Below are 25878 nucleotides of genomic sequence, written 5' to 3' on the forward strand. Positions count from 1 at the left end.
TAGTGTATTTCACATTTGGGAAGGGGACAGTAAATGATATTGCATTCTTCTATGATTAGGCTTTGAGAGGTTTGATTAAATCTTGATTGAGTTGCATAAAGTAACATGGTTCCTACTTCACATATGTATTTTTTACATTCTAAGATTTTGTTAGTTATTTTGAGGGGACATCAAAAATAAACTGAGTATAAAATAGGCCTTTTTACATCCGTAAAAGTAAGGCAGCTTTTTTCATTATGAAATGTTAGCGGGGTTTCTTCAAGCCATCAAGGAGTACATACACAAATGCGGGGACTTAAAAACTGGTTTATACATATAAGCTGTCATGGAGGACATACTATTTATTTTATGGACAATGACATTGATAAAAGTGGTCATTTATGACAAATTATCGATATAATGTGACTTAAAAGTTACTGGAAAAATAACTAAATTCACAAAAGTGAACCAAGTAGCATACCCTATCTTTTTTCTTAACTTTTTTTGAACTTAACTTTTTTATATCTTTCCTTGTTCTACAATTTTTGAAAGCGCAATCCTTGTATTTTTGAGTGGGCTAGTCATTGGTTGGAAAAAGATATAGTAGTAGCATTTTTATGTTTATAAAATGTGTAAGTTTTTAAAACTTTTCCATTAGTCAAAATTAACAAGATCATCTAGTTTTGTGTTATTTTCTTTGTAGATAACAATTACAACATTTAATTTTTCTGTCAATTAGTATCAAAATAGCTTTATTTTGGGTTGTATTATATGGAAATGAATATATTAGCGGGTGCCCTAATAATTCTCTTAATTGATTCAGTTTGAGGGAGGTTAATAAACTTAGTAAAAAAATAATTTTTAATAAACAATATAAAGCATTTTAAATAATAAAAGAAATAGAAAAACTTGCAATTTATTATTAAATTAATCGGGTATAAGATATCATATATTTTATTGAAGTAGGGAGGAAGAGGACAATGAACAAAAAATTGCATTGCCTCCATAGATTATAAATCGTTTCCCTTAGTTTAGTTTGAATCTTGATTGGGTTGCATAAAGCATCAAGTGTCCAATCTTTTCTACCAATAATCTAAATCTACGTTTGGTGTAATATTCTTGCATTTTATCTATGTGCATAGTCCTATCCCTTAAGATCCCTGTATATAAGTAGTTGAATTTAAAAAGGGGGGAGTGGGTTTTTCGGGCAAGAAATTGATATCAAGCCCTAATGAAGCAAGCCCGCAAGTTTTTATCATTTTAATATATACAAACACGCACACACACACACACACACACACACGCAAACAGATTAAGAGTTATAGAAACCTAAAGAACACAAAAAGCGAGATCGAAATCCATTCATCAATAAATTTGAGCTGATTTAATTTTGGTTTTTGTGCGCTAGGAATTTTAGACTATTGTTATAGACGTGTAGTAGCGGTATTATCCCACTTATTGACGAGTGGACTATCTACCCCCCCCCCCCCCCTCCCCATGTATTTCAATGATCTTTTTTTTAGACTATATGTCTTAGAAAACTGGTCAAGGCTCAAAATTTTACAGGTCAAAAAAGAAACAAAAAGGTATTTTTAGAGAATTATAAACATAAACTAAGGCTTGTGGGAGGGTTACAAATGGATCTACTATCCATCAATAGAATATTTCCAGCTAACTAAGATGGATTAATCCAGCGCTCTTTAACTGTTGAAATTTTCATTGATTGATTTTGTTTTAATTATTGTATTGTTTTAGTAGCACAACTACTCTAAAATACAGGAAAATAACACAATTTGTTAGCTTTTTATATTGTCTATAAAAATGACTTCATGCAACACTAATGACCAATGATAGGTCAATACATAGACTAAATTACCAATTTCAGGCCAGTATACATTTTAATTGACCAATGGTAGGCCAGTATGACGTCATTTTTATAGTTACTATAAACAGCTTCCAATTTGTTTTCACTCACAGAAAGTTAGAGGCAGTTCAGCTTTCAAAGTCCCTTTTTGAAAGTGCAATATTTTGAATCAGGGATCTAAATGGATAAGAGTAAGACAATAGCCTATAAATTGATGCACATCGCCAATTAGGATACATAAAATCTTCTGTTGGTTACAATTAGTGGTCAAAACGTTTGGACACTCTACTTAATGAACCATCCATTCAAAATTCAAGTCCCCAAAGTTGTTAAGTTTACGAATAAGAAACCTTTTTTATGGAACTTTGGGGAATAGTATAATGAACAGCCCAATGTACCCTTCCTCCCAGATTTTGAATACTATTAACCTTGTTCCAAAAGAAAGCTTTAAAAAGGACCTTTAATTAAAGTATACTTTAGGGGGACATGTTTAAGAATGTCGGTTAGGAATGCACCAACAACAAGAACAAATTGTTACAAAGTTGTTAAAAAAACGCAGCTACTCTATAACTTAGGTCTGTCATTTAATAAAAATACGTGCTTGATTGCATATATTGCTTATAACTTCTTAAAACCTTATGGTCCATTAACAATTTTAATCATCATAGAATGAAAATAGTATACCTTACTGTGTATTACCATATTTGTAGTATGTTATTGCTGAACTTATTATTGACAAAGTTGCCCTTGTTTGTTTAGAATCTGACTTGATAGACGTACAGATAGGATAAATTTAAAGTAGCTGCGCTACTTTTAAAAGTTGTGTGCTAATCAGATGGCTAGATAGATGTTTATCTGTATATTATGTTACATTTCTATAAATACATTTTGTAAAATAAGATTTATCTAAAGGACCATTTTAATAAAAAAAAAGAATAACGACACAAATTAACAGTAAATCATAGATACTTGATAGATACCAATGTATGCCAGTGGAGGAATGCCTTAGCATATCAAATTGGTCAAATCGAGACTTTCACACGATCAAATCACAAATGGTTTAAGGGTACTTCATATATTGAAAAAGAGGATCATGAAAAGAAAAGAATTAGCGGGTTTCGTCTGAATTCACAGTATTCAGCTTTTGGCTATTTTAGATTAGGTAAATGTTAAATCTTGCTACTAAAAAAATGAGACGAAACCTGCTACTTCGTAGCCTTTCCATCATCCGAAAAAGAATTAAATCCTAATTATTTTTAAAAAGAAACTTTAGTTTACATTCTATGTATACCAATAGGCAAAAATGCTAATATTTAAGACAACGCAGAAATGGGGCTAAGGCAAAAGAAAAAAAGGGGGGAAAGGGTTATCGTTGAGTAAATGAGTTTTGGTTCAGTCTTAATCTTAAATCTTAAAAAGCATTCGCCCAAAAAAGTAAACACTATAAATAGCATAACTGCTCTATCATTAGCTATGTTTGTATGTCACTAGTTAATTTAGAAGCAATACAATAGACAAAATAAAGAATCCAAAACCTAAGCATGATTGACAATACCTGCCAAAATTTGCATGTTTGTGTTGACACCTGGTCTGGTATGAGTAGGAAAATGGGAGAAAGATAGAGTTGTTTAAAATGGGCCATAGTTGACTAAATTCCGCCAAAATGTAGCTTTACAGATTTATAAAAAGTGTCTAGCTGTCTGTGTGTATATGTAGCACTTTTTAACAACTCTCCTTTTTTTCAAAATTCACCTAGCATTCTTGAGTCAACGAATAAGATAACGTGGTTTTAAAACTTTGGGTACTTCCCTTCAAGTTTTGATGCAGAATGTTTTCTTTTTTGAGGAATTTAGCGGGAACAGTTAATTTTGTTGAAGTTAACTAGCGCTAATTATTGGGTGTCGAGGGTATAAACTTGCACTCCCACAACTTATGTGTCAAGTCAGAAAAAATGGCCCTACAGTTTTTAGACGTAGGCTCTTGGTTTGCTAGCGTAGCTACTCTATAATTTAGTCTGATTTGTTTGTTTGCAAGGTAAAAATTGTGGAAAATGCAAGGTTAAGGCAAACTAAATTAAAATAATGGAGAAAAATATTTAAAGGCTCTACTTTTGGATGTTGTCATCCTTGTTTGAAATTTTCTTCAAGATTGAAAATAATTGCTTAAAATGTCTAAAATATCCCCTGCTTTACATTTATTTTTTTAATTACCTAGTTGAAAATAAGATTATTTTGGGCACAAAAATGTATTGTTTTTAACTTTTAGGCTAAAATTATATTTTTTTTTATTTTTTTAGACGTATTTAGTGGGGGGAGGGGGTGCGTGTGAAAAATAAACACGGTGTAGATAATTCATTTTGACATTAGCAAACCTCCTTTATGCGAAAATTGCATGGAGGAGGGGAGGGGGGATTAGTACTTCAAAGGGGGGTTGTTGTAAATAAGTCATAACCTTTCCCCAAAATATTGAAAAAGCTGGTGTGGGGTTAAAATTAAGCTCGTAAAAAAGTGATTTTCAAGCATTTTTGCAGCTTTAGGTCAAGCTGCTTTTATGGAGTTTCACATGAAAGGTGTAATAATATGTTTGAGCAAAATCCAGGGATCTAAAGGGATAAGACGATGACCGATAAATCAATTTACATCCCCAATGATAATACACAAAATTACCCCCTTCTGTAGATTACAATAAGTGGCTAAAACATTTGGATATTCACTTAAATGACCCAACCAATCAAAATTCAATAAAATTATCAAAGTTGTTTAGCCAACAAATAAGTAAATGTTAGCATAAAACTTTGGGGACTAGTGGTGTAATCAGCACAATGTCCGCTCCCTCCCTAATAAAATGTACTCACCTCATTTGAATGGGTACGATTTTGATGTTTCGCCCGATCACTAGCATTGCTGAAAGCCTAAAAAATAATAAAGGTTAAGATCTCGCTAACGACTGAATCGATTTAGTTTTTCACTTCATAGAAGCTTTAAAGAGGTTCAAAAGAGGAACAGCCGCTAGAAAATTTGCAAGAAAACCAATATTTTGGTAAGTTAAATGGGGGTTTCGCATTCAAAAGTCTCCTTTGAACATGTCAAAATAAAAAGAACCTACAGACAAATGTCAGCAAATAAAATGGTTACCTTAGTACAGCCGGGGAACTCGCACATGTATGGTTTCTCGCCAGTGTGAGACCGAAGGTGGGTTTTCAAATTTTCTAAACGAGAGTACGACTTCTTACAGCCCTCAAACTGAAATAATAAGATGAAATTAGTAAATATTTTAATAATAGATGGCATTTACGTAAAATTAGAAAAATAAAGTCGGCTTTAAAATTTGATAAAAACATTCCATAATTGAATTAAGGGCACTTTAATAAAAATTTTGTAATTTTGATGGTATAACAATAGTACATCAAAAAGCAAGAGGACTAATACTTTTGAAGACAATACGTATAACATTTTGATAAAGCTAAGAGTCAATAAGGGTCAAATTCTGTCAATTATAATATCAAAGTATAGATATTCTTTTGACGTTTTACATAACATTTGCATGACTAGTATTTCAATATTTTTATATCAAGGCTGTTGATAAAAGTAGATTATTAATAATTATGCCAAACGTTTCAACTACTAATTATAATCTACAAAAGGGGCAATCTTGTGTATCATTATTAGGAATTTATACATAAATTTATAGGCCATTGTTAGATCCAGGGTTTCGGATCCGCATTGATTGTATGCGGATCCGGATCCTCAAAATTTAGTCAGTGCGGATCCGGATCTGGATCCTTGACAATAAAAATAAAATCACCAAATTTTTCAAAAAAAATTTTATTCTTTAATTCGAAGTCAAAAATACTTTTAATTTTCAAGTCTGAACCTAAACCTTAAAGATTGGCTCTCATCAAGAGAATGTCTGAGATTTTATATAAATTTAGGTAGATTTTTCCATTTTTTCCGCAAAAACATGCGGATCCTTGCGGATCCGGATCCGAAACCCTGGTTAGATCCCTGATTAAGACTGCAGTACCAAAGAAAACATTATTAACCCAACTTTTATCAAAAACCTTGATTGCCTGACTGTTGGTACAATCAAGACAATAATTGTGATAGACAACTTTGAACTTATACTACTTAAGTTTTCCCTATACCGCTACATAGCTTAAAATACATAACAGTGTACATCTACTGGCATAATATCGACATGCTAATTCGACTGAATTATCAACCTTACTAAGAAAACAAACATTAATCAACCATAGTACGCTGTTCTAGTAATGATAATATAGTCTTTTGTTGTTTTAAATAAAGCACTATTTTAGCTGTTTTCTTTAAACACTTCTAATTAAAAACCGACTAAAAGTTATGTATTGAATAAGGTAAAAGAACTGTGTACAATGTCAATCATTTGTTGAATGTTTTATTTTTAATTGACACTACCTGCTAAGTTACATAATAAACAAAGATAATAAAAATATTAAAAGTGCTAATATCATATTAACTTAAGAGAAAAGTTACATCATAGAAAATGTTTTCATAAGACAAACAAATGTTTCATTTGTGGTTGATTTTAACAGAGAAAAAAAAAGCTTTCATTTCTATGTTATTTTCCTATATTTTATGGTTTAAAAAACGACTGCTAGTCTTATCCTAAGTTTTAGACCAATTTGCGGATTATTTTGGTAGTTTATAGCTACTATATGTTTTAATTTGTCTGTCTGTTCGTTGGTCTGATATTTCGTGTAACAGATTTTTTTTATCTATAATATACAACATCTTAGATTTAAATCCTTTAAATTTTGGAATGTAAATGAATTAAAAACAAACCAAAAAGGTGCCTTTGAACGTTATTATTCTTGTGTAGAATATTTAATACTAGGTATCTATCGGATTAAGCCCCCTAAATTCTCGGGTTCTGGGATAGGATCTCCACCAATATTCTTATTATAATCAAAGACAACCTTTTTTTCTCAGATAGGGCAAGGAACATTGAACTGTAAATTATATGTTTCCTATTCGTTGGTTTAAAACTTTACTACCAATAAATATAATCTACAGAAGGGTAGTTTTGTTTTTTATTATTATGTTAAATTTACTTACTGATCCCTGTATCCCTCCTTATAGATTACAATTTTCCTCTAAAATTCCGCTTCAACGAGATAATTTACAACATAATACTTTTTTTAGGCCCTAAAATTGAGGGGAAAAATAACATTATTTTATTTTTTTTATCATTTACCTTAAAGTACAATCCGTATGTAAAAACGTTAAAATTAAATCTAAATTTACTTTATCAGATGCGTGAAATCAATAGTAATGCCATAGACCTTTGCATGATTGGGTTGCCATATAGGGATAAGACATTAGTCGATAAATTGATGTACTCCCTAATCGCTCCCTATGTAGATCAAAATTAATGGTTGATAAGTTAGACCTAATCAACAAAACTTGTATAAAAGTATCAGCCAGTGAGGGAACGTGCTTTAAAAAAAACCTTTAGGTACAAGTGTCCAATGTCCCCTCTCTCCCAGGTTGCTACATTACAATATGCAGATTTTAGTGGATTTTTTCAGCGGCTACCTAGCCATTATTAAAAAAAATGCACAACAGATAAAATAAACAAGTAGGATGCCGCCGAATGTCTTTTTTAGTTTGTCCCTCCTTAAATTATTGAGATCAAGTTTAAAAGCAAAGATACTCTATAATTTACTAAGTAAATAAACCGTGTCAGTGCGAAAAGCAAGCTAACAAGCTTTTTTTAAAAAAAAACTTTTAAAACTAAAATGAAAGAAAATTGGGAAAGAATAATAAGATCGAAAACCCGTTTGAGGAGACATTGGACTGTAAAATAAACTGGCACAAAAAGTTGTATAACGACATTATCTTATTCGTTGGCTCTAAAACTTTGGGGACTTTTAATGAATTTTGCTTATTAGTTCCAAAATAATGGTGTTTAAGCTTTTCAACCAATAAAATGAATCTACATATGAGGTTATTTTATTATATAATCATTTGGAATTGTTTTGTATGAATTGAAACTTGGCTCTGTCACTTAGATATGATGTGATCCTTGTTCATTGTGCATATTTATTATATTTATGTTATCTGGTTTTCTAGAACAAATGATTGTCATTACAGTATGACAGCCATATGCGTGGCAGGACCTAAACTTGGACCAGCTAGGGTAGCGAGTAGATTACGGTGCATTGATAGAGATATTGTATTTTGTAGATAAGATTTATATATTAATAATTACAATTCATGCCTCTCAAAATTTCTCTTAACTACATACATTTCCTAAAAAGCCTTTTTTAACTTTTAATTTTGTATATATCACACATTTCTTAAAAATATATAATAACTATGCCAAAACACAAGCATTCACATGTGTATCTAACTGTTTATATTGTCAATGATGATATCTTTTGATATCCCAATACCTCGGACAACAAACATTTTTCATCCGGCACAGTGAGCTTTTCAGTGACAAAATTTTAACATTTTAAACAAGTACGATTTCGTATAATTGAAGCGCATCATTAGAAGAACATACACAAATAAGGAAGAAAAGGGGAAGGGGTAAAATGTGCAATTGTTAAAAGTTTAATATTATGTTCCATTTTAGACCAAAGTTATTTTAAGGTTTGTAGTAAATCATGCAAATAAGATAAATAAGATATGTCATTTTATATGTTCTTACTTATATCTTACTGAAACCCTTTTGGTCAATTCAAATCCAGCTATACTTTAGTGCTATTATTATATCAACATAAAACTTTTTTTACAACTTTTATAACAGAAAATACATCGACAAAATTTCAGCTATTAACAATTTTTATGATTATTAATAGTCGACAGAAACCATGAAAAATATGTTTCTTTTAATAGAACATATTTTCTCAAATCAGAACAACCATTACATGATTTAGATTATTTAAAATCTCTAACATGAGTCCTCTAAACCCTGTTAACTAAAATACCATTTGATTATCTTGTTAAAAAATACATCTGATAAAAGCCAGGGCTCGGCAGCTGCTTTTTAAAAACTTAGTGCTTAAATTACAGAAAAATGGACGGAATTCAATATAAGAAGCATGTTTTGACATTCGGCTGATTTTAAATTTTTTCAATACGTCGATTACCCTACGACTCAGGATTGAAAAAATGTGCAATTGCCGAGCCTTGATAAAAGTTGAGATACACAAACACAAAGTATTCAAAAGAGAATGCTATAAAATGTTTACACAAATTCTTTTATTCTTTTTTAGCGTTTTTTTTATTTAAGCATTTTTTATGGCCTTTTTCCTTCGTGTCTTTAAGTGCATAGTATTCTTTGATATCTTAATCAAAACAAATACAATTATGTTCACAGATAGCGCAGCAATGACAAGCTAACAAATTTTCAGCTGCATAAGTATATTCTTTTAATGCGCATAATAAAACTAAGTTATTTCTCAGGGATCTAAAATTGCCACTTCTGTAGATTAAAATTATTGGCTGAAACGTTTAGATTCTTATCTTAATAAACCAACCAATAAAATTTCAATAAAAATTCTGCCAAAGAATAAGAAAAAGTTTTTATAAAACTTTGGGGACTAGTGTAATAAACAGCCCATTGTCCCCTTCCTTCCTGAGTTCGACTACTAACAAGGATAACACCATCATAAAGCACCAAAATATAAAAAAAAACATCGTAGCAACTCTAAAATTTAAGCATGCTTACCGTACACTTGTGTGGCTTTTCTCCTGTATGTCTTCTCATGTGTACAACCAACATGTATTGGGCCTTGAACGGCTTTTCTTGCCTAAAAAGAAAAAAAGTTATTTCTTCGACATGTATTTTGCAACATAAAAATATTTCAATGTAAGATAGTCATCCTATATTACCCCCCTAATGAAAGAAAGTTTTATTTACTTATGAGAATACCGTTTCTCTGTTTTATTTTGTTTCTTGTAAAACTACACATTATCCTATTCCTTAAAGTTAGCTTTTTTTTATCTGCAGCGAAGGATCTCGCTAACCACTTAACCTATACGATTCTCCTTTACAATGTAGCTTCTCATATGTTCACTAAAGGTCTTTAACTATTTTGGGAGAGGGTATCTCCAACCTTATAAAAGAAATCAACCCTAGAAAAAAATTAACCCCTCAAATTTTTTACTTTAACTCTCTAAAGATCAAGTTGAAAATGGGGGGGTGGGTCGACTTCCATCAAACCTTCAGTGCCCCTAGACCTTCTAGGGGCGTAGCCGCTAAAAGCCTTTAAAAATAAAATAAAATTTACCTTGAACAATCCCTCCATTGGCAGATAAAATTTTTCTTGTTTGCATGTATGTGGTCGTTCGAGATGTGCTGAAAATAAAATAAAATTAATTTTAGATGTTCATGTTTCTAGTACGAAGCTCTTTATAGTGCCTATATAAAAGTGACGTCGTACAATATAAATGACCAATCATAGCCAATACAATTACACAGACTAAATTACCAATGGCAGACCAATATACATGTCAATTGACCAATGGTGGGCTAGAATGACGTCATTTTTTATAGGCACTATAAAAAGCTTGTTTTAGTACGGTTTATAGACAATTGACCGCAGATAAGTGTATGAAAAAGGTTTTTATAAAACCATGTTTTCTGTTGTTCTATTGTGATAACTTCACGACTACATCTTTTTATCAAAAAAATCATGTCCATTTTATCCCGCTGTTTTATCAATTTTTAATTCTTTTCAGAGAAAAAAAGTTGGAATTGTTAAAACTATTTGTAACATCATTCCTGATCAATTAGTAAATTCCAACCCTCTAAAATACCAGGGAACGGGATATGTCAACTGGAGAATGATATTATGCCTTTAATTTCTAATTTTTTCTATGTGCATTATTACTACAGGGCATCAGCTTATAGTGCTTATAAAAAATAATGACGTATAATTGGACCAGTATTACATTTTAATTGACCAATGGTAAAATATATTGGCCTATTATTGGTCATTTGAATTGTTCTTACTACAGCAAAGTATAATAGACAAAGAAGTATTTTTTTGCCATATACATCGCCCTGTCTTAGAATATTTCTATACTTTTTTTCAATGCCAATAAGCTGTTTTAGCAAGGAGAGAAGGAGAAACATTTTGAAGACAAAATATCGTATTAGGATAAGGGATTGAACTATAAAACAAAAAAAGATTATTAAAAGGTTGTTGTACTTAACAAAGTTGATTATTATCTATTTATGAAAGTATTAAAAAGAGCACTTGAAAATTTGAAGATGTTTTAAAGTACCCAACGATGCTTTTTTTTGGCTTCCCTCGTGAGAACGGATTAAAATATTTTTCCAAACATCATTACTGGACCTTTTTTCAAGACCCAAATTCCCATTTACGTCAACTTAACCTTACTTTTTAACACCCTTGAAGTAATGAATAGAGATACAAGAAAAATGATGTCCAAAAGTAGCAAAGCAATAGCAAACACAAGCTACCAGATAACAATAACAATGTAAATAAATCACAGTGTATAATAATTTTGTCTGTAGTTAAATAAATTGTAAGTAATCTATATTTAGAGATTTTAGTATCCGTATAAAATTTATGCTCATTAAAGCATTATGTTTTTTTATTTATAACCAACTGAAGAACTTTTAACATGAAACACTGTGTATTGGACTTAGCAAACTGTGTTGATCACTCTATGTTAATTGATAAGGAAGTTTTGGCAATTTTTTTAAGTGATGGGTACATGAAAGGACCCTTAGTTGTAGAGTAGCTTCGCTTTTTTAAAAGGGCTACTCAAAGTGATGTTTTTATTCAAATCTGAAGTATTTTGTTATGAACGAAAATAAAATAAGAAGGAAGGAAAAAAAGAGGGAAGGGTTGTTGAAAAAAATACGCTTCGTTCATTCATTTAAAATGTTTTTGAATTCATTTTAAATTTTTTTTCTCTAAATAATACAATGGTATTTTTCTGTGTTTGAAAATGTAACTCAGAAATAACTGAAAAATTAAATTTTTTTTAAAGTTATTATTATTAGTTACTACAAATTAACGTGTTTTTAAACTTTAATAAAGTATAACATAATATTTCATGCGTTTAGTCATTTCAAAATTTTGAGAACAAATGGCTGAAACATATAAAAATTGATCGCCATTGTCAAAATTTTTAGATTCAAACATTAACTTGAGCTGGGATAAAAAATCTAAGGGATGGATATATTTCTTTGTTTTTAGAATAAAGCATAAGTACTAAAAATTATATAAAATTGTCAGGGAGGAAGGGGACAATGAGCTGTTTATTACACTAGTCCCCAAAGTTGTATAATAACGTCTTCTTATTCGTTGGCTTAACAACTTTGGGAACTTTAGTGAATTGTGTTTGGTTGGTTCATCAGATTGAGTGTCCAAACGATTCAACCACTAATTGTAATCTACAGAAGGGGTAATTTTGTCTATCATCATTGGGGATTTATATCAATTTATCGGCCATAGTCTTATCCCTTTAGATCCCTAGAAAATAGCCCTGTAATTTAGGAATGGTCGTGGGGGTATCAGATATGAAATAAAACAAATACCTTTACTTTACAAAAAATTATCCATCTATCCATTTTATGTATTAAGTTAACAAGCTACTCTATATTTGTCGGTCAGTCTGTCCATCAGTACGTCGTTAGTTTATGCGCGAATCTTTTATTGAACAGGAATAGTACAATGAAAGAAAATATAATCTTTCCCCTCCCCAAAACACAAAATCTCATACTTTAGGGAAGATAAATTTTTAATACATTTTTGAGATACTAATGGATAAAACCCTACTTGTATCGTACTATATTTGAAAATATGTTAATTTAATCATTGTATTACATAAATTTTACATTTTATAAGATTTTTTTTTAGACGAAGATGCATAAAAATGAACCATCTCGGTGCAAATGCTAATAAGTTTTTTTTCTTCTTCAAATTTCAAGATTTCTAATAAAGACTGTAAAATAAAAAATGACGGTTTTCCTGTTTTTTAAATTATACTATCTAGCATGAAGTATGACTATTTTTACATAGGTTTACCTATTTTAATAGTAAGGTATTTACAATTTTGATGTGATTCATCGTTTTTTGACTCATGTATCAACATAGTAATAAAAAGAATTCTACTGACCTTAACTAAATCATCTTGAGTATTAAAATCTCTATCACAGTTAACCCAATGGCAGTGCGTCTCTATAAAGTCGTCGGGCTCCTCCTTGCAGCCTCCGTCACCATCAACCTCCAACTGTCAAAAATACATCAAATTAATGTTAAGATATCTAACCCTGCGGGGCTCTATGGAAACAACCTGAACTAACCTCACCTATTAGAAGTTAAGCTTTTTTAAGACAACCAAGATAATGTTGTTTAATGAAAATTTGAACAAAACTGTATGGTATGTTAAAGTGAGCTGAAAAGATTTAAAAGTTTCATTATCTTTAAAATTGATTGTTCTAATCTTTATGAGCTTACAGTTAACAAGTTAAAGATTCACATAGACATTGCCCAAACAAAAAAGGTAATAGAAAAAAAAGTTATTCCAGCTTTTTTAAATTTTATAGGTTTTAGAGTATTTTCTGAGAAATCTAGAAACCTAGAAATCATAGTTCTTAAAATGAGCCCTCACCCAATCATGTAAAACGTGAACTTTTCCCTTCCTAGAGTACAGTTCCCCAATGTTGGTGGCGAAGTAATAAGTTTTACATTTTTATACCTTTATTTTAGGCGTATGTGTATGTACACTAAAAATCACCAATTACCTTCCTAAAAACCGTGAATTTAGAAGCTTTTGAAGATTTAATACTTTTCACTGTTCGCTGATTTTTCAATTGGTCGTATTTTTGTTCAACTTTCCACACGGTTGTATTATTAAATTTTTACCAATAAAGAAATAATAGAATGTGTTTTAGGGAAGCTTTTATTTAAAGGTTGCAAACAATTCCATATGTCTTGCAGCGACCCGTGAATGGTTTAATTTTTATCACTTTTGAGTCCCCATTCATACTTGGTTTTAACACTTTGGCCTTGAGAGTTCAAACTTTTCTTAACCTTACACTGTGAAAAATCTTCTATAAAATACTTTAATTATACTTTTTCATTTCAGGGTTCTTTCAAATCTATATTTTAGGAAAAAATATTTGTTAGAAATAAAAATTTATTTAAAAACACTTTTTGCAGTGTTTTGTCTTTAGAAGCTAATTTAGACAGCTTTTTAGTTTTTTTTACACCCCCTTCACTGAAGTAATAATTCTTCTAATAGATCTTTTAATGAAATTTACGGACTATTTCAATATTAATTGGACAAAAGTTTTGTAGAAGGGTGAAGGGTTGGTATAGGCTTTTGAATTGTGTGAAATAAAAATTTGTACTGAGAATATTTTCCAAAAAGTCTTTTGGATGCATACAAACCCTACAATATATACAAACTTTAAATGACTATTATATAGGTTTGACTCGCTGATCTGCGCATATACCTAATTTGTCTACCTTATCTGTATTACATATAACCTTGTGATTTAAATCCAATTGTTTGGAATATGTCAATCTCTTATATTAGATTAGGAGATGCGATATTTCTTCACATAAAAAAAAACAAGGGCAATTTCGTGCATAGGTTGTCAAGAAAATAAAATGTAGATGTAACCAGAAGGGAGGGGACATTGTCTGTAAATGACAATGTTTTAATCATTTTACTCATTTGCTCAAAAACTTTGTTGAATTTTGATAGGTTAGTTCCAGACTTGTAGCGTCGAAAATTTTCAATCTACCGAGGGGTTACTTTAGGTAATCATCATTGGGGGTGTATATCAATATATCGTTCATTGTCTTATCCCTTTAGGTCCCTGAATGTAATAGTCATTTACGTCCTAGTAATAAACCGGTACATACGGATAAAGTTAGTTACAGAGTAGCTTCTCCAAAGTTCGGCATTGTTTAAAAAAAGTGTCGTCTGTCCTATTAATTAAGCCAGGTACGCCCAACCCCTATAATATATATTCTAATTTTAATAGATTTATCTAGAAAGACTCACAACATTTTAAAAATGTACCTAGCTAACTATTATTCGTCCTTAATTCTTCTGGCATTGAAAATTAGTTTACATCTCAAATCTGATATAATCTAATATTGTTTATAATTATAGATATAAGGCCTTTTAAAAGTGGAAAGTTTTTTTATGACCTGATAATATTCATGCTAGCATTCTAATTATAGTAAATCTGATATTCCAATTTATTTATTTCTTGACAATTAGAATTATATTAGACAATAAATTTTACTAATCAATGGCCTGCGTTAAGGGCGTTCATATGGGGTTGTCTACAACCCCATGCCCCAAAATATAATTTAAGTAGTCTTTAATATATTTCTGTGGATTATAACCCCCCCCCCCCCCACCCCATTATTTTTTTCAGTGGAGGGGGTACCAATCTGCTTTAAAATTGATAAATAAAAAGTAAATATATTATACAGAAAATAGAGCCCAATCGGTTCATCGATAAGCAAAATCCTAAGCTTCATCCGGACGGACAGACGAACATAGATCTACTTTGTATTATATAAACTAAACCAGTTTTACATTCCTTATGAGTCAATATCTTTGAATAAAATCAACCTTGTTTAATTAAAGACCTCTTGACAGTTTTATGACTCTTGTCATAAGTTGTTAATTAGTAGGACAAGACACGTTCAAATTGGAACATTAATTCAAACCATTCTTTTTACAAATGTGACGAGAGCGCGGCCAGGATTAGTTTTAATGGGGTTACATTAATATTGAATTATACTAAAAAAAATGACCACGAAAAGATCGATTACATTCCTAAGTAGCGCAGCAACAACAACCTAACACCATTATGTAGAAATATACTATGTAAAATCTCTAATGGGGGTGGAGGAAGATATCATCCCATGAAAATAGCATGAAACCTGCCAAGGGCCAATTTTGAAAATTCAATTGTATACGAGATCTTGGTGACTGTTACTTTAGTACATAAGATCAGACAGAGACAATGGACAATGGGCTGTTTAGTCCATTAGTCGTTAAAGTTTTATAATAACGTTTTCTTATTCGTTGGCTTAACAACCTTAGGGACTTCATAATTAAGTTGAGTGTCCAAACGTTTCAACCAATATTTTTAATATACAGTTGGGAAATTTTGTGTATCATCATTGGGTAATGTACATCAGTTTATCGGCCATTGCCTTATCCCTTAATATTCCTGACATAATATTCTATTAGGTGTTAATATTAATTTTACCTTAATATTTGACTTATCATCGTCCTCCATGGTGCTCGACACAACGTTGGACGAGCTGTCCATGTGGTGGTGGGAGGGCAGAGGGGGCAGTGAAGGAGGGCTAGGCACCTTCGTGCCACTGTAGCTACTCTCCTTAGACGTTACTGGCGTGAATGGGGAGCCGGAGCTTCCGAAAATTGGGAAATAGCCTAGAATAAAAATAAAAAATAAACAAAAATAAAAACAATTTTAGATTAATGAAGTTTTTTTTTCAATGCACAGTTATGTGAATAAAAAAGCGGCAAAATTTGAACCGTAACACTACCTGGTTGAGCAGCGTGAAGCGCAGAGGGATGTAGCAGCGTGGCGCTGCTCTGTGGTGAGAGGAAAGGGCTGCTGGCTGCCTGGGCCTGGTGCTGTCGCAGCATACTGGCTTGCAGCTGGTGCAACTGGTGCAGTTGAGCGGTCTGGAGGCTTGTCTGCAGGCTGCTTTGCAGGCTGGCTTGCAGCTGGGCAGGGCTCAGAGCTCCTAAAAACATAATATTTTTTAAAAAGTGATAATTTTCTGGAAGGAAGGGTACATTGGGCTGTTTATTACACTAGTCCCCAAAGTTATATGATACCATTTTCTTATTCATAAGCCTAACAACTTCGGGGACTTGATTTTTTATTGAATTTTTATGGCTGGTTCATTAAGTTGGGTTTCCCTACTTTTCAACAACTTATTGTAATCTACAAAAGGGGTAATTTTTTGTATCATGATTAGGGGGATATACATCAATTTATCGGCAATTGTCTTATCCTTTTAGATTCCCTGGATAATTATAGATCACCTTCTTAAAAATGGTTAATTTACTTTTAATGAAATTTCAAAATATTAGGTAAAAGAAAATATAAAGTTGAAATAAATTTGCTTCATTATTTTCTTAGCATGATATGGTACAAAAGAAGGTATTTTAATATATTTAAATGTGTACCTAATATAAATTTGATTTTTATATTCAAGTTATCAAATGACTTTAAAACTTCCGACTTCTACTTTAAAATAGTCAGGGAAGGGGGGAAATTGTCTGTATATTACACTATTATAATAAAGTTTTTTATTAGTTTGGGGACTTTTATTAAATTTTGATCAGTTGGTTCATTAAGTGGAATGTCCAATCGTTTAAAGCACCAATTGTAATCGACAAATTTTGTTGTGTAACACCATCTGGAAGTACATAAAGTTATCGGCCAATGTCTTATCCCTTTAGATCCCTGTACAAAACTAAAATATAAAATACAATAAGATCTCGTAAACGGATGGAACGATTATATAACAATTTGCAGAGAGCATTAAGTGGTATTCTGACTTGTATAAATTAAATGTACATAAATGACATAACAAATCAAGCAATGTGAATGGTAAAAGAGAGTTGAACTGTGAGGTAGAGAGACGTCTGAATTTTAATATCAAAAAGAGATATCTTCCTTTTATTTCCTCTATCTTTAGGCTTCTCCTTTTAGCAGCGAATCTACTCTATAATTATGTCACCGTTATGCTTATTTAAGCTATTACTCTTTGAAGTTTTATGTCAGTCAAAAATAGTATTAACAATGCTATCGTGTATTAAAATGTCAGGGATTTAAAGGGATAAGACAATGGATGATAAATTGATGTAAATCTCCAATGTTAATACACAAAATTACCCCTTTGTAAATTACAATTGGTGGTTTGAATGTTCGGAAACTCAACTAAATGAACCAATCAATCTAAATAAAAACCAAAAAGTTCCCAAAGCTGTTAGGTCAACAAATAAGAAAACGTTATTATAAAACTTTGGGGACTAGAATAATTAACAGCCCATTGTCCCCTCTATCTTTCTCTTTCTCTCAGTTATAATGTAGAAACATTTTAGAATGTTTTATACAGATTTTTGTCATCCTTGTTTTTTTTTAGCAATATGTACGTATGTGGCTATTTTTATGTGGTTAAGTTGTTTATGTTTATGTCTTTGTACATACATAATACATATACATTAGAACAAGGACAATTATATAAGTGGCAGCGCAACAAACTAAATTATTTTATTTGTCAAATAACATGAATAATTCTACTCATCAGAAACGCAGCTATAATAATTTAGTAAAAAGAAATTAACAATAAAGTATTATACAGTAAAAAAGTGTTAGTTTACACACGTAGAGAATCTAATGCGGACGTACATATGTACATACATTGTTGTAGAATAGCTACGCTACTTAAAATTCCAACAAGTGCCTGGTCATATAAAATTTTTGTTCAATGCCAGTAGACATATATTTATATTTACTGCTAGTTTCCCCAGGGACTCCACGGATAGGAATATAAATTAGCCTTCCTTTAAATTCCAACGCGAGAATGTTAATATTTGCCTACAAGGGAGGGGGCAATGGGCAGTTTATTACACTAGTTCCAAAAGTTTTATAATAACTTTTTTCTTATTTGTTGGCCCAACATTTTTGAGGACCAAGGTCCAAGCGTTTCAACCACTAAGTGTAATTTAGAGAAGGAGTAATATTGTGCATCATAATTGGGGATGTACTTCAATTTTTCTTCCATTGGCTTATCCCTTTAAATCCCTGGATTATACAGCATGCTATTGTATTTTAAGATAAAATATATTTTGTTTAAATGATACAAATTTGTAATCTGTAAAGAAAGCAAAGGTATTTTTTTACAAGAATAATGTAAAAATATCAAAATATAATGAAAAAGATTACTTATAAAAACATAAAAAAACATGGGGGCAAATCATTTCTATTATAAAGATATCTTATAAGTCGGCAGGGGGCTCTAAAAGACCCCAAAGTTATTCATCAAAGTAGTTCAAATAAGTTAAAAGGTGTAAGTCAATCCAAGTTTTATTATAACGTTTTTTTAACAACTTTGGAGACTGAATTTTGATCGGTTGGTTTATTAAGTTGAGTATTTATATGTTTCAACCACTTATTTCTAAATCGATATTGATCAATTTATAGTCCATTGTCTTATCCCTTTATATCAGTGAGTTTATACTAAGTAGTCAATCTTTAGTATAAAACCTTGGTATATCGCCCCCTAACGGCTAATTACTAAATCTCCTCAATTACAAACAAAGGAAAGGATATTGAGAAAACGGGGATAACAATAGACAAAAAATAGTAAAAAAAAATGTTCCAACATTTTTCAACAAAAATCTCCCAAAATACTTTACAAAAATCTTTCGAAATCTTGTTTGAAATATATTGCAGAAATGAGACAAATATGGGCAAAAGAAGGACCAATAGACAATCCAAAATATAAGGAAGCTACGCTACTTACTATAAATGCAAACACTGTAGTAAGAAGTAATTAGTTTGTTATCAATGGCAAATTTCTCTATAGTAATTATAGGCAAAATACCAATACGTCCTTAGAGCTATCTATAACAGGATTTAAGAGAATAGTTAAATGAAGGGATAAGACAATGTCCTACAAATTGTTGTACATCCCAAATTATGACACACAATATTACCCCTTCTGTAGATTATAATTTGTGGTTGGAACGTTTGGACACTCAACTTTAAGATTCAACTAATCAAAATTCAATAAAAGTCCCCAAAGTTGTTAAGCCAACTTAGAAAAATGGTGTAGTAAGCAACCTTTTGTCTTTCCTTAGCTGACATATTGATAAAAAAATTAAAATTAGCTATTCACGCACAAAAAATACGTAGCCTTAAGAACACACAGACATTTTAACTATTCCCTTTTCCTAATGTCTATATCTTTACACTTATGCATTAGCCCTAAAGGTATTATGTGTATTAGTTAGAAATAATAAAAAAGTTTTAGTTTTTCAAAGTCCAAACAATGTTAGGTTTGGGTGCTCCTACGAAATGGATAAAAAATTATAGCCGAACGTACACACTAATAGCATCTACAGACCTGATTGCTGATTGCAGAAGAGATTCATTTCATTATTTGCTTTAAACATTTTTATCCGATAGGTTTTTAAGATCAAAAAGCTTTTTAAAAGTTTAAGAAATTAACCACATTGTAAAACAACCCCCTGAAGTATGACGGGGGGTGGTATGGACCCCCTGCCGTTGGGAAGGTATGGACTAAGAGATATCTTATTCTAATAAGGTGTACACTCTACCATGGTTATTTAGGGGAGGGGGGGGGGGGCAATGGGATAACATGGCTGTTAATAAAGGTAGTTCACAAAAAAAATTTCTATCATAAATATCATACCTATAGAAATCTACAGGATTTTTTGACAAAACCTTCTAACATGCATCAGTTTGAATTCTCATTGTGCACAAGATTAATTTATCACACTGAATATAAACCTTGAGTAAAGCCGTGTATTGTTTGGTAATAGAGCTACTCCGTCAAATTTTGAAAGGTATAAAAACTCAACAAAAATCAGAAGGCTTGAAACAATAAAACTTTTTCAAAAGCGAAGCTTTTCTACAATTAAGGGTCGGTCTGTTAGTGCGTCTGTATATGGCCGTGACGGATAGCTCAGAGGGCTAATTTGGACTTGTTAAAATCGTCTTATAGATTTCAAGTGTTGATAATAATAAGAGATACAATTTAGGGTAGCCTAATTCCTTTCACATCAGTTGTACATCTAATTTTTAAGACTTCTACAGTATATTTTGTTTTTTCAAGTGTTTATGTTTATTTGTCCAACTGTCTGATTTGTTGATATTCGTTTTTATGGATGTTGTCACCCTTGTTCTTGATAGAGACATATAAAATTGATAGTTTGAAAAGATAAAAATTACTTTATAAGTCTTAATAAAAAGCATCAATATAGCAATAAAAAATATTTGGGAGGTATTATACCATTAAAATGGCCCCTTTTGTTCAATTTTTATAAGTCAATCAAGTGCAAAAAAATCGTCTATGGAAAAAAAAACAAGGATAGTTATGTCTGAAAGGAGAACAGCAACATTTTCTAAAGTTCCAAATATGACATTTTGGTAGGTAGCTTATTTAATTTTAGACAATGATTTAAGTCCTTCAATAAATTAGACTACAAAAATCAGTAAGTTTCAGAAAACAACAAATTTCATTGTAATAATGATGTTTTTACTTGGGGGTTTTTACAGTTTTTATTATTTTTTAAAGTAAAATTTTCTATCTGTCCGTTTGTCTGTCTGTCGCTTTATAGCACAAGTCGGCGGTAAAACCAATTAAACCAATGCAATGTGTGTGTGTGTTTGAATCTTTGTGTGTGTGTGTATCTTTGTGTGTGAAAGTGTCGTATAAAATAATCCAATAAAAGCCCCATAAAACAACTGATCATAGATAACAAGAGATGGAACATAGACTAAAAGATTTATATTAGAAATTTTAAATTTAAACTATAATCTGTTTATTACACATGTCCCCAAAATTTTCTTATTCGTTGGCCAACAACTATGGGGACAATTGCTGAATTCAACGTTTCAACCACTAGTTGTAATCTACAAAAGGTTATTTTTGTGTATCATCAATAAGGATATACATGAATTATCGGCCATTGTCTTATCCCTTTAGATCCCTTGAAAAGCAAATCTTTTTTGTCAACACTTTTTATAAAAGTTTTATGATTTTATTGGTCTGTCGGACAAAATATTGGAAGATTTTTTAATATTTTCGATGATTTTTTTATAAAAAAAATTGTAAAAAGGCGCACAAGAAAAAAAAGGCAAAAATGGGCTAACTGCTTTGTAAGATGCGTGATATAATTATCCCTTTATCCCCTAGTATAGCCATATATTGGTTTACAATATAATCTGGTAAATTAAGATTTTATATATTTATCAGGCAATAAGGCCAAAAAAGGTAACAACACATACCACTTAAAGGGTTTCAGATAAAGACTTTTTAATATATAGATTACCTAACATTTCTACGAGTCGAAAAAAGTATTTTTCTATATAATTGATCATTCTAGACTTTTTGAAATATATCTTCTTTTTTACTTCTATTCTTAAATATTCTTTGAAAAGCTTAAAATGTATAAATTAAACCATACCCTAAATATTGCTTTCAAAAACCCATCAATTTTGAAACTATTTTAGTAATGAAAGGTAGGATGGGTAAATTGTTATGTTTGATCCGAAGGGTGATAATTAATTGGTTAGTTATTAGGCGATGGATAAATATGTTAGGTATTATACACCTAATTAACTTGATTTTTTTTGTAAAAAAAAAGTTAGTTATTTAAAGTTGAAAAATCCAAGTTAGTTCTATAATCTCCCAAGAAGGCCACCTACCCCAAAAACCAATGGCCCATTTTGAGGGATGAAACTTTTGATAATTTTTGCATTGGTCAAAAAAAACCAATTTTGAATAAATGCTGAATTGAAGCTTAGATTTTTAAATTGATTTCTCATGATTACTTATTGTTGTTGAAAAAATTATTAACGAAAAAAAAGCAGGATTTTTTTTTCTTCAAAAGTTTCGATTCTTATATCTGATCATAGAGCAAATTTCTTCTTGAATACAAATGAGTTTAAGTCTTTTAAAATCACCCTTTTCAGTCTGAACTAATGTCTTAATAATCCTTTATATTTAGGTAACAGAATTTCTTTTGTATGTTCAGTTTGTTTTTAGGAATTTTTAGAAATATGTAATGTTTGATTTTAAAAAAAACTTATCATGGCACACGTTAATAAAAAGGGTTAATTAAGCGCGACCTGATATTTTGTTATCAAATCTTTTATTACGATCCACTGACCAAGAACCCATTAAAAATCAACAAATACAATCAAACTACTAAAAAAGTGGACTAAGAATTCCTCCCCACCCTATTTGATCCCTCCTACGAATATTTTTTTGTAGCAAAGCTACTCTATAATAACTTCTAGCTTATTATCATTCGTCACATATCCTAAAGCCATTCCAGGACTTAAATCTGAAAATAAAATAGCCTCAGCCATCCAAGGACCTATGTGAAGCTTCCCTTATATAGTGAACTCAATCGGTTCAGTAGTTATAAATATTAAGCTACAGGCATAAATCTTGCTACTTTATATGACAGATTATTTTTTGAATGGCTGTGAATTGAATGCCTTTGGTTTAAATTGTCTCAGTTACCCCTTTGCCTCAAACCTAAAAAAATGAACTTGTTTTTGACCAAGTTTTCTTTAAAATGCGTCCCTGTAAGATAAGAATTATATATTAAGAATACCAGTTTTTGTGAAACATTTCTAGCTGATAGGATTATCTTTGAGATATCAAAAAGTCCCCATTTTTATATATCTTTGTAGGAATGGTAAAAAGTCATCTTTTAATCTAATTCTTATATCATACGTTTCTGGACCCCATTTTATTCTCTTCTTTAATAAAGCAAAGCTTTTTTACAATAAAAATTAGGTTCCTTAACATTTAATCGAATTTCTGGCATATAATTTTTAAATTGTGTCATATTTTTGGTGTTTTCCAGCTGTCTATTTTAATAATCACAAATAAGACCTAGTTAGTCTTAGCAAAGTCATTAGAAATTACCAAATAAAGATGCAAAAAAGTAAAAATACATTTGAAGGAATTGTCTCTTTAGTTTAAAACCCTTCATGAAAATAACTTGAGAACTTTTAAGTGTGTAAAGAAGTAAAAAGAAGATTCCATGTTTTTAAGATTTTTTTTGTAGTAAATTGTATTGTATTTTTTAGAATGTTCAATAGCATCCGTAAAAGCTAACTCGACAGCTTTTTTTTCCACAATAGCACAAAACTTTTAAAACGCACTAATTAACGCACTATTGTGTTGTTTTGTGCGTATTCAACTCTGCAATTGTGATTTTTGCAGGGCCATTTTAGCGGAAGCGATGATACACCAATTTTGTACATTTAAAGTTGAATATATTCATCCTAAAATTTATGGTCTGTCCGTTCTGTAAGCTTTTTTCTGCCATTCTTTTCCTTTCTTCTTTTTTAGAAGTAAAGCTACTCTATGTTTTATGTTTTAGTATGTTAGTCTATTTACAGTTGAGTTCTGTGTAATTCAAGTATATTGAAAATTTTCAATATAGTACAGCATGACCCTCGAAAAAGTATTTTTAAGCATCTGCAGCCCTTATTTCTCAATGAATTATAAAAAAATGCACATGTCCTTGTTCTCCATAGTATTCCACATAAGTAGATATAAAAATATTTTTTTTACCTCCATTAACACCGGAGATTTTTAGAGCTAAAGTTTTGAAAAAGTGACTGAGGAAAAAGTAACTTTTAACATGAAACGACTTTTTTAGCAAAATTAAGGTAGAAATCCTTTTATTTTTGTTACTAGCAGAAACTTTATACAAAAATGAAATAAAAAATTTAGTTTTTGAGTAAAAAGCATTTTTTTACACATATTTTTTGAGTCTTTTTAGTTTAATGATATTTTGAAAAAATTACTTATTAGGCAAATTTTTTTAAGATTAAAAAACAAAATAAATCTCTATGAATATAGCAGGAAAATTGTTTTTGTTTCACAATCCTAACTTTAATAACAAAAAAGTTATGAAGAAAATAAAATTAAAACATAATGATTTTTTTGTCTAAAAAGCTTAATTAACCCCCTATTAAATTATTGAGATGTCAGAAAAGTAGGCGGAGCAACTGTCATAATTAATCCTTTTCTCAAATAAGGGTTAATAAATAACCTAAAATTTGCAAATTATCAATTCATTCAGTAGTATTTTTTGCCATTAAAAATTTATATTTTTTGGTGGAATAAAAAAGAAATAATTAGTTAACTTGTTTTTCTTTGTGTCTCATTATTCAGTTGCCAGAAAAACATAATATAACCATCCAAAAAATAAGAGAAACAAAAAAAAATTCTTTTTCTCAGTCACTTTTTCAAAACTTTAGCTCTAAAAATCTCCGGTGTTAATGGAGGTAAAAAAAATATTTTTATATCTACTTATGTGGAATACTATGGAGAACAAGGACATATGTATTTTTTTTTAATTCATTGAGAAATAAGGGCTGCAGATGCTTAAAAATACTTTTTCGAGGGTCATGCTGTATAAGACATCTGAAAAGAAGCTCTTTACAGGGCCTAAGTAAAATGGCGTTATACAATACAAATGTACAATGATAGGCCAATACACAGAATAAATTACCAATGGCAGGCCAGTAAACATTTTAATTGACAAATTGTAGGCCGTACGCCATCGTATAAAAATCTTCATCTGAAAAGTACGTTGACATCACTTTTCAACCAGCCAAATAGATATTATTGATACGAAATGTATTGTTTTTCTTGCATCTTATTGTATGACCGTAGTGAAGGTAATAATAAAAAATATATATCTAATGTTGCGATTGGCAGAAAAGTTAAGAAACACCCCTAAAAATACCTTTGTATGTTGTCATTCTTGTTTGTTGACCTAAGAAAGAGTGGGAAGGACTAGACAGACTTATTGAGAGAGAAAAGTTCTAAAAGACATAAATTTTGTCAAAAGTTTGGGCACATATTTCTAATCCTGGTTTTGCAAGTACATTCAGAATAGATCCCCTGTCAATCTTTGGGTTGATATACCAATTCGAGATTTGTGTCGAATTGTATATAGTTTAAGTGGTCAAAACTGACATAATTTTGACAAGAGCCTTGTGTTTACGCTAGTTTTTTAACCAACAATAAAATTAAATAATGCTTTCTCATAATCAAACTATGACAACAGCGCTTATATATTGTAAAATTTGGTTTAAAACCCCTAAAGTAAACTACCAAACCTTACATAACCTAACCAAATGATAATAAAAAAAACTCATTAAACAAGGATGAAAACACCAACAAGTTTTGAAACAATGGATATTTA

The 25878-nt window shown here is 30.7% G+C and overlaps 1 protein-coding gene across 1 annotated transcript in view; it reads right to left on the reverse strand.

The window, feature by feature from the left end:
• ci (transcriptional activator cubitus interruptus) overlaps window positions 1-25878 on the reverse strand; it is a 70944-nt gene that overhangs the window by 10121 nt on the left and 34945 nt on the right. The window contains exons 6-12 of the mRNA XM_080170198.1: window positions 16419-16622; window positions 16115-16302; window positions 12988-13101; window positions 10122-10189; window positions 9560-9641; window positions 4978-5085; window positions 4698-4754 (exon numbers count right to left, since the gene is read on the reverse strand). Of these exons, the coding sequence (XP_080026324.1) occupies window positions 4698-4754; window positions 4978-5085; window positions 9560-9641; window positions 10122-10189; window positions 12988-13101; window positions 16115-16302; window positions 16419-16622 (821 nt within the window). The remainder of the gene's footprint in view (window positions 1-4697; window positions 4755-4977; window positions 5086-9559; window positions 9642-10121; window positions 10190-12987; window positions 13102-16114; window positions 16303-16418; window positions 16623-25878) is intronic.

This window comes from Acartia tonsa, chromosome 8, assembly GCF_053477335.1.
Source record: "Acartia tonsa isolate MP-2025a chromosome 8, ASM5347733v1, whole genome shotgun sequence".
Classification (NCBI taxonomy): domain Eukaryota; kingdom Metazoa; phylum Arthropoda; class Copepoda; order Calanoida; family Acartiidae; genus Acartia; species Acartia tonsa.